At 48.5% G+C, this 9818-nt stretch overlaps 1 protein-coding gene across 1 annotated transcript; it reads left to right on the top strand.

Annotated features, from left to right (window-relative positions):
• The first annotated feature begins 7448 nt into the window (after positions 1 to 7448).
• Positions 7449 to 8980, top strand: GPR6 (G protein-coupled receptor 6). Its single transcript, XM_069805289.1, has one exon. The coding sequence runs from the start codon at positions 7533 to 7535 to the stop codon at positions 8646 to 8648; it is 1116 nt and encodes a 371-aa protein (XP_069661390.1). The 5' UTR covers positions 7449 to 7532; the 3' UTR covers positions 8649 to 8980.
• The last annotated feature ends 838 nt before the right edge of the window (positions 8981 to 9818 follow it).

Raw genomic sequence — 9818 nt, 5'->3', positions numbered from 1 at the left:
AGGAAAAATAATGTAATGCGACCTGTCTTCCGAGAAGCCATGCTGACCACATTAGTTAGGTTTGCAGCATGTAATACTTAGCTGCTAGAGCTACCTGTGCATCTTCTTTTAACCAGGATGGCTTCTCCCCCCAAAAAACACATTGCAGAGTTTTTTGGAGCTTTGTACAACATTTCTGGAACTCTATCTGCAAGAGCACCCACAGAATGATCTGAATGATGTCCAGGTGGCATCAGCACCTCCACCATTAAACTCACGTTCCCAGCCATTGCATCACACTGGAAAACCGGCCGTTTTAAAGCCCTAAATATACATCTGAGTGGTTGGTATTGCATTGTGTTTGCACAAGGTAAATGTCAACAGAGCCTGACCAGGGGTACCTAGGCAACAGCTGATTTTGAGGTCAGTGATTAACTCTTCTTTGTCAGAACGTAATTTACCATCAAATTATCTCTAGCTGAATACAGCACTTTCTGGATTAAAAAAGGCCTTCTTCCTATTTTTAGACACTGAAAGCTATTCTTATTGGTGGCAAGTGATGTTTGCTCCATTTTCTCCTGGTTGAAATACTGATGTTCATGAGGGGAGCAGTCTCTTAGGGACACTGCCCCCCTACTCCAGCATTCCCAAGAAGAGGAACCGAAGGCTCAGCTCAGCCGCTGCACACCGTGCCGCTGTGTTTGTGGCCATAGCAGGGAGCAATTGATTTTTTTTTTTTTTATGGCACATATACACACTTCCTTGATTAGATAGAAAGTGGATGCTACCAATTAGCACATATATCAACAGCTTAGTAAAGTGTCGACACTGAACTTGCGTTTTGCTCCTTCCCTCCCTCCCCAGACCACGTTGCTACCTTCAGCTCTTCAAACAACTCCCTCATTTTTTCATGAGCTTCTAACTAGTGACTCAACCCATAATTCTGAGTTTAAAACTCTCTATATTCTAGCACTGTGTTTCAAACCCATTCTGCTATCTCATAGGGCTTGTTTGAAATAATAGCAAAAACCTGATAGTGTATTTTAAAAGGTCATTCTAGCAGTCACCTCAGGAAACAGGCCACTCTGCAGGGATTCCAGAGATTAAGCAATCATCCTTCTGCCTGGAAAACTACACGTTTGTGATCTACATCAGTCTGAGCATTTGTTTGGAGGGGTCCAGACCGACGGGTATTACAGCACTGGGCTCTGCCCCTGCATTTGGTGCCGCCAAGCTAAGCATGTGCTCACCCGCGGGCCGAGGAGGAGGGGAGTGGGCTGGGTGCCCGCGGGAGGGTGATGGGCTTTGCTTGCTGCCAGCACCAGCACGTGAGCATTGCTTTGCCCATGGGTTTTTGCCAGCCTTTCCTGCTGCCTTAGGAGATGTCACCATCCCGGCCCCTACGCTCTGCCCTGTAAGCAGCCTGCAATGCTAATAACTTCAACCTTGCCAACTTTACCTTTGGTTTACCTTGCACTAAAGCTGACAACACCAGAAAAAAAAAAAAAAGTTTTCTGAGAATTTACAATTCTCTTTTACTGCTGCAGCTAAATAATCATCAATTTGTGTCTTGCTGGCAGGGACCCAGGCTGTTGAGCAATAACAGGCTTGTTTTGAAGTTGCTTTAATTTGTTCTCTTAGAATAAAAGTCTTTGCTAAGTGTTGCCAAGCTGACATGTAAAGAAATATGAAACTATATTCATATCTGGAAGACTCAAATAAAGTATGTAAAGCACTAAACTTCATAATAATAAGGGTGTATATATATATATGTAGATGCTATTGGTTTAAACCCAAGCCATTAATGTCTCTGGGTAATGTCTAATCTGACATGTAATACATTTGGCTGGGAGGTATGGATTTGTGCCTGTGATGCCAAATTCCCAGCCCAAGCACCCCAGGACAACATTCCCACCGGCGAGCAGGGACCTTGCTCTCTCCCCGTACGGCACCCCGCTACTGAAGGTACAGCCTTCCTCTCTGCCCACTTTCTCACCGTTAACAAGATCCTAGCTTTTCTTCTGTGTCTTTTTATTACACAACCTTCTCTGATGTCTAGGTTTTCTTATAGTTTAGTGAGTCAAGCCCATCCAGTGTTTTTTGGCTACCACCTTGTAATTAGGAAGGTTAGCTGAGCCCTAGAAGAGATTGCCTATGGAGATGAGACAAACTCCATCTACACCCACCTGTGTAGTAACTAATCAGCAACTTAGAGGATCACGTGAAACAACACAAACATTTTAGTGAAATAAATTTGCAGTTTCTTTTTACAAAGCTGCAAAAAGGCATTGGTTAGGTAGACTCAGGACTTCCTCACTTAGATGTGCAGAAAAGCCCTTGAACAATTTAAAGGCTAGTTTGAAGCCATTTAAAAACTTGAGCAAAAAGGTTTTGGAAATGTTTAAAAGAAAGAAAACAATAAAAGACCTTGTTCCATTGCACTTGATGACACATCTAATGATGAACTGACCTTTGCCAGTGCTGATTTCTTTCCATTAAAAGAACAAGCAGGGCAAGGAAGGAAAAGTTGCAAAATACGTGTATTTAGCTTCAGTATATTCATCACTAATCTCTAGAAATAAATAGAGTGGACCAGAGGCTATCTTTTTTAATAAAGGTAAGCAATGACCATGCCTTTCCTAACGAACTCTATACAAAACCATGTGCAGCTCTTTAGCATCCAAGTGTTGCTGGCAAATGTTATTCCTTTGGAAGCTAAGCCAGGTCCTCTGGCTTAGCCTGGCTGGCTGGTGGAAGTGGTCTGACAGATGTGGAGATTGCTAAGCAGATGTGTAGATCATTCTTGTAGTCACTGGGTCCCTACCAAAAGATGAGATGAAAGCTCAAGCACCTGAAAAAAAATAAACATCCCTGGGTGGTGAGCACTCAGAAGAGGCACCTCCCAGGGCAGAGTCCCTGCCTGACTAAGCTTTAGAGGTCAAAGCTGCATCAAAAACTCATCCCGGCTGAAGTGGGAGCGGTAGGAGGAGAAGGGCTCGTAGCCTGGGACCGTGCCACTGTCAGCCCCAGGGAAGAACCGGCAACTGCCAAAACGATGGGATGGGTCAGGGAGAGGAGGGGCTGGGTGGGACTCCTACCCCACAGAGTAAAAGGGGAGGAGGAAGACTCTCGGTTAAATTGTTGCAAAAAAGTCCTTTGAGAGCCATAAGTGAAAGCTCAAAGTAGTGTTCGCTATGATTCTGTCTATTTTTCTGTACATTTTACATTTTCTTCTCACTGGAAAATAAATGCATGATAGCTCAAACTCTGCAGGTTTCAACCTAAGGTTCAGTCTGAGTTCATCCCTGACAATAAGTATTTGTTACACTATTTAAAGCAGGTTTTCACCTGCTTATGTGAAGTTTGTCCCTCTAGTTTCTGCTAGAGATTCAGAGACCACACAAGACATAGTACTGCTTTCTGAAGCATCCATAAAATCCATTGGAGAAATGCAGTTTTGCAAATGCAACAGAGTAACCCAGGATTTTCATCCCAAGCACGTGCTAGAAAAAGTGTGATAGTTGTGTTCATGTGGTCCCATATAGCCTTACTGTGCAAGTAAAATAGATTTTATAGACATGCAGGCTGTTTTCTCGACTGTATCTGCATGAGGCACAGAGCAGCCAAGCAGCTGAAGACTCATCAAAGGGGACTGACGGCACCATGAGTGCTCCATCAAGAAGCACAGTCAAGGACCGCGTGGGAAACGCGATGTGTGGCGGAGAAACGGGACTGTGTAGGATGCGATTGAAATTCTAAATGGTGCCTCAACCCCTCTGAGGTTTTTGTCATCAGTAGGTTTCAGAATACAGCATGTTTGCAGGTGGACACCTGTCTAAATCTGAAGCATCAGCCAGGGGGTATCGTTAATGAGGACCTAGTCATCGGTGACACCAGGTGACGAGGCTGAGTTCACCCAGTCAGCAAAATGATAAACTTGAAGAGGTGCCTAAATGCATTGCTAAGTATTTAAAACATCTTTTCACACCAGCTGCATAGAAATCTCTGAAATGTCAGTGCTGGTTAGCTCACCATCTGTGTTATCCCCCTCTCTCCTCCCCTCCTCCCGCCTTTATTTTAAGGCATCTTTACGTTGCCAGAAGAAAAATGATTCTTCAATATTTTCAGCATGTTATTGGAAAGATAAATTCTGAAGTGATTTTTTTTTTGGTCCCAACTCATGCTATGTAAAGCGCATTTAATAATACTTAACATTTACTCAGCCTACTTATTAATCATTAAAGAATACCAGCTATCAAAATAATCCATAGTTAACCAAAATTAAGTAATCACGTATTAAAATTACACCGCAATATTGCTCAGCTCTCAGAACAGATGGAGAAGTCAAGCAGAGAGTTTTTAGATTGTTTATTTCAGCAACTTTTTAATTTTGTTGCTGCTTAATTTTCAGAAATTTGCTGAGGTAATTACTGAGTTATATCATATGCTGCACTTAGGTATGCACTGCTGAAACATAGCTTTTTATTTTTATATCCTCCCATGAGATCTGCAGATCCAGTCTCAGCTAGGAAGCCAAGATGAAAACATCTTGATGTCAGTGCAGGAGGTCTGGCCAGACTTCTCTCTCCGCTGTTCCTTATGGTGCTGTGGTAAATGAGTGTGGCTGTTAGACACCAGCTTTATCTACGCTTTGAATCCTCTTTTTCCCACCACCAGTTTGAATTAAGAGCAATCCAGATGGCTCACCTTTTGTTGGAATGACTGATGCGAGCAATTGTACTAAGAAGATAAAAGGCCCTTAAGGATAGCTCTGGAAATACAAAGAGTTCCCAAGGAGGTGAAACCATTTTAGTAAGCATGGAGTTGCTCACTAACCCTGCCGATGGGTACTGGGCAACATGAGGGACAGGAGGGAGATGCACAGTGCTGCTCGCTGAGCTCAGTAAGAACCTGACATGGACTGTAAGAGCATCCTCCTCTTGAAAGGGTAAAAGTCTGGAGAAATGCAGGGACTAAAGAGCCGGAAGAACTTGGAAAACACCTGACAAGGAGCAAAGTCAAGCTGGACACGTGCATCTCCCTTTCAGAGACACACTAGGATGCTTGAGCAATTCTTTCACTGAGTGAAATACATGACAACAGGTAAGGGGTGTGACACTGGACTGGCTCATAGGTTAAAAACTCTTCCTGTGTCTTACTCTGAGATCCTAATGCTCTCATGAGGTTCCACCACACATGAAATGGTGTCTGCCTTGATAGCATGGGCTCTCAGTGTTTTCAGTTAAGGAAAAAGTATTCGAGCACATAGAGGTTTAAAATTACGTATATCGAGAATATAAAAAGCATACACTGCCTTACGATATACGTGCTATTGCAGAGAGGACCCACCACATACTTGCTTCCCAGAGGTAATAGGTTGGTGAAAGATGTGACAAATCACACACAATGGAGACCTTCCACACCACATTTCATTACTGAAAAGCAGATAAATTACATATTTCTCTCTGTGCTTTATAGATGTCACAAAAATACTGCAGATCTTACAGTTGCATTGTGCAGCCCAGCTGGTTCATGTTTGTAAACCTGACATGCTAAGTTTGAATGGCACCATTTTGAATGCATTTTGAAAAATGTTTGGAATAATTTATTCTGTCACAGCCACTTTAACTAATGTTGAGATAAGCCACCTCTGTTTGGGGGCTAGATTGGAAGATTTCCTCTGGGCACGACCAAAATTTTCCTCTACCTTGGATTTTACTTTACCTTGGGTTTTACCTTACTTTCTTTTGCCTTGCTCTGTAGCATCCGCTTCTGCATGGCGATTCTTGTGGTCTCGGTCTTAATCTTAATCCAAACTAATATTGACCATACCCGACCCATTCTCTACTTGGCAAAGGGAATAAGATAACACTGCATTTTCTGAACTATAGTGGGGGTACATGACCAAGTGCTTGAGCTGGGTAGACCCGCCAACCCCTCTTAAATCTTCTTGCAACCGGTTTTGCTGCAGTCACAAATGCTGTTGTAATGCCTGGATAGGCATGGGAGAATATACGGGCAGCGGGACACCACGCAGGACAAGGGGCTGCGGGCACAAGTTGCAGTGAAAGAAAGTCCGACTAGATAAAAAGGAAAAAATTTCACAGCTGAGGGCAAAGTACAGGCGCAGGTTGCCCTGAGAGGCCGTACCATCTCCTTTCTTGGAGATATTCAGACTTGACTGAATGAGACCCTGAGGAAAACCTTTGGACGGTGGATGCTGTCCCTGCTCTGAGCAAGTGGTGGGACCAGAGAGGCGCCCCAGACCTGACCTCCACGCGTCCCTTCCAAATTAAACTACTCTGAGATTCGTGTTTCAGAAATCTGGGAAGCAATGGCTTCGGTTGTTTACAGAGATACAAAGCGTCTGCAGCCTGTCTCGATAATAGTGTTTAGCCTGCAGGAGGACGCAGATGAGGATGGATGTAATGAGTGCTGACACTCTAATTCCCTCTGAATGCGCCCACCTTTTACCGTGGCGTGGCCTGCGTGCCGCCTTCATTTGGACTGGGAGAGGCAGTAAACACATTTTTCTTCCAAGGAATCTTTCAAAATTGTATCTAAGTGGTTTGCACGCCGTTCCCACAACCGAGAGGTCATTTTATTTCCACGTTCTTTTGATCAGCACTTACAGAACAAAGGTGTTCTACCAGGATGGGGAGCGGGGGGGGGCACCTTTCGGCTTGTCCCCTTAGCGCTGGGGAAGCCACATCGCTGCAAGTGGAAACTGATACTGGGTTCGGTAGCGATGGGCAGGAGGCGGTTATCCTTCGCTTCGTCGATTCGTGCGCGTTACAGCGGCAACACGTCGGCTGCCGGTTCGCAGTGGGACGAGGAAGGAGCTGCCATTTTTGATGCCCGTGCGACTGGGTCTTCTCTGGCCTGGCCTGATCATTTGGGGGGAAAGAGCGCGGATGCTTTCGCTGGTGGCCGGGTCGCGGACCCTCGAGTCCGCATTGTTCGCAGAGGGCGGGCGAGAAGCGGGCGTTTTTCCGCACCGATTCGTAGGGCCGTTGGGAGTCGTTTCCCTCGGGCGGCGTACGAAGCTCCCCGCGGGGCTCCGAGCCATCCCCGCCCGCGCTGCCGGAACGCAAAACCCGCCGCGTTCCCCTCACGAACGCCCCGCGGACGGCGTTCGAGGCGGGAAACACCCCCCCTCCACGCACAGACACACACACGCGCACCGCGAAGCGGGCGGTGGAAAAGCGGGAGCGGCGGACAGCGGGGCCGGGCGGGCCCTCCTCCCGGCCGGCAGCCACAAGGGCCTTCCCCCCCTCCTTCTCCGCTCCCCGTCCCCGAGCAAACCCGCCGGCCCCGCCGCCGAGCGAGGCGACCGCGGCGGCCGCCTCAGCGCCCGCCTCAGCGCCCGCCTCAGCGCCGCCTCAGCGCCCGCCTCAGCGCCGCCTCAGCGCCCCGCCCCGCCTCCTCCCCTGCTGACGCCGGGGCGGGGCGCGGGGCTGTGAGGAGAAGAGGGCGGCCGCCGGGCCGGCGGGAAAAACTTCTCGGTTCTTCAGCACCACAGACAGGGCGGGCGCGGCGCCGCCGGCCCGGTTATGCGCTCCCCGCCGCCGCCCCGCCGCCGCCGCCGCCGCTTCGCCGCCGCCGCCGCCGCCGCCGCCGCCGCCCCCGCTCACCGCCTCTGCCCCCGGGCGGCGATGGAGGCAGCGGCGGTTCTGAACGAGAGCGGAGCGGCCGCCCCCCCCCGGCTGCCCGGCGGCGGCGGCGGAGGAGGCGGCGGCGGCGGCGGCAACGCCTCGCTGGAGCTGTCGTCGCGGACCCCCGCGCCCGCCGCCCTCAACCCTTGGGACGTGATGCTGTGCGTCTCCGGCACCGCCATCGCCTGCGAGAACGCCCTGGTGGTGGCCATCATCTGCTACTCGCCCGCCCTGCGCACCCCCATGTTCGTGCTGGTGGGCAGCCTGGCCACGGCTGACCTCCTGGCCGGCCTCGGCCTCATCCTCAACTTCGTTTTCCAGTACGTGATCCGCTCGGAGACGGTCAGCCTGCTGACGGTGGGCTTCCTCGTCGCCTCCTTCGCCGCCTCGGTGAGCAGCTTGCTGGCCATCACGGTGGATCGCTACCTCTCCCTCTACAACGCCCTCACCTACTACTCGGAGAGGACGGTGCTCTGCGTCCACACCATGCTGGCGGGCGCCTGGGGGGTCTCCCTCTGCCTGGGGCTGCTGCCCGTCCTGGGCTGGAACTGCCTCCGCGACCGCGCCGCCTGCAGCGTCGTCAGACCCTTGACCAAGAGCAACGTGACGCTGCTGTCCGCCTCTTTCTTCCTCGTTTTCCTCATCATGCTCCATCTCTACGTCGAGATCTGCAAGATCGTCTGCAGGCATGCCCACCAGATAGCCCTCCAGCAGCACTTTCTGACTGCTTCGCACTACGTCGCCACCAAAAAGGGAGTCTCTACCCTCGCTATAATCCTCGGGACTTTCGGAGCCAGCTGGCTGCCTTTTGCCATCTACTGTGTAGTGGGGGATCCCGACTACCCTTCCGTGTACACGTACGCCACGCTCCTACCCGCCACCTACAACTCCATGATCAACCCCATCATTTACGCCTACAGAAACCAGGAAATCCAGAGGTCCATGTGGGTGCTCTTCTGCGGCTGCTTTCAGGCTAAAGTGCCCTTTCGCTCCCGGTCCCCCAGCGATGTCTGAGTGACTTTTCTCTCTGTCGTACCGCACCGAGTGACAATCCACCCAGTGCCTGTTCTCAACTTCAAACTACGTCGTGAAGTCGTTGGAAACATGCTTAAGTATTAGCACTTTATACATGTTTGTATCTCTGAGAGCGGTTCGGGGTACGGAGTTTGGGGTTCTGTGAAAAAAAAGCGTGGTTGTATATAAATTTGCACATCACATTTGTAAAGTGAAGACATTCCGATACTGCTTAATTATAGCACCTTATTTCTAGCTGCTGACCTGCCAAAACAGTGTTGCCTTTCCAAAGGGCAGAGAGAAAGAAAGTTGTGTTTGTGTTGTATTTGTATGTGTGTTGGGGGGGGGTGGGAATTAGGGGTGGGGTGTATGTATGTGTGTGTGTATCTATACTTTGCAGCACAATATTGATAAATTATAACATTTTGTATACAAATAAAAACATGTAAGATGCAATATAACTTTGTGTGTTTAGATGCTTTTAGAAACAAGGGAGCTGGCAAATTTGCCAGTTGAGCAAAGTCCCTGTGTTTACTTTCGAAAGCTCCCCATGTAATTCCGCCTAAAGTGATCATCGTTCACTATGGAGATGAAATGCTGCACCAAGAAGGGCACCTTCCTGCTTGCTTGTTTATTTGTTCTCTTCTTTAGTCTGGCAAAGAGAGAGTAACAAAGAGCACAAACTCCTTTTTATTCTCCAGCAACCAAAGAAACAAAAAGCCCAGTCAAATAGGCTGCCGATGACAATTACTCGCCAGGTTTCCAGTAGCTTTTATCTTCAAGCTGTAAGTTAGCCCTTTATGATAATGCTCCATTAAAAAGTTACCAAACTGTGGGCAAAAAATCAGACTCTAAGCTGGGCTCTTTTTTTCCTCTTTTAGTCTAACCTGTAAAATGCCACAATAAATTGATTTTCCTTATCATCCACAGTTCTGAAGGGAACCTGAATTGTTTCTCCCCCTCCTTTTTTTGGATTGCATGCTGTAGAAAAATCATTTAAGTGCATCTTTGCTGTCTGCCGGTCTTGGAGCAGTATACAGTTTTCTGATAATCCCATGTCTTAGTGGCTTCAAAGAGCCCATCACAGGTCAATGTTGTTCAGAGTTCAGAAACACTTCTTCGCTCAAGTTCAAATTCACCAGCAACTGATTTATTTAGAGCAATAACATG

This window comes from Haliaeetus albicilla, chromosome 17, assembly GCF_947461875.1.
Source record: "Haliaeetus albicilla chromosome 17, bHalAlb1.1, whole genome shotgun sequence".
In the NCBI taxonomy this organism is placed as follows: domain Eukaryota; kingdom Metazoa; phylum Chordata; class Aves; order Accipitriformes; family Accipitridae; genus Haliaeetus; species Haliaeetus albicilla.
Note: the sequence above shows the minus strand (reverse complement) of the source record. Positions and strands in the feature narration are given on the sequence as shown.

Excerpts from the sequence above, each read along its gene's own strand:
- GPR6 (XM_069805289.1), top strand. The coding sequence starts at position 7,533 with ATGCGCTCCCCGCCGCCGCCCCGCCGCCGCCGCCGCCGCTTCGCCGCC.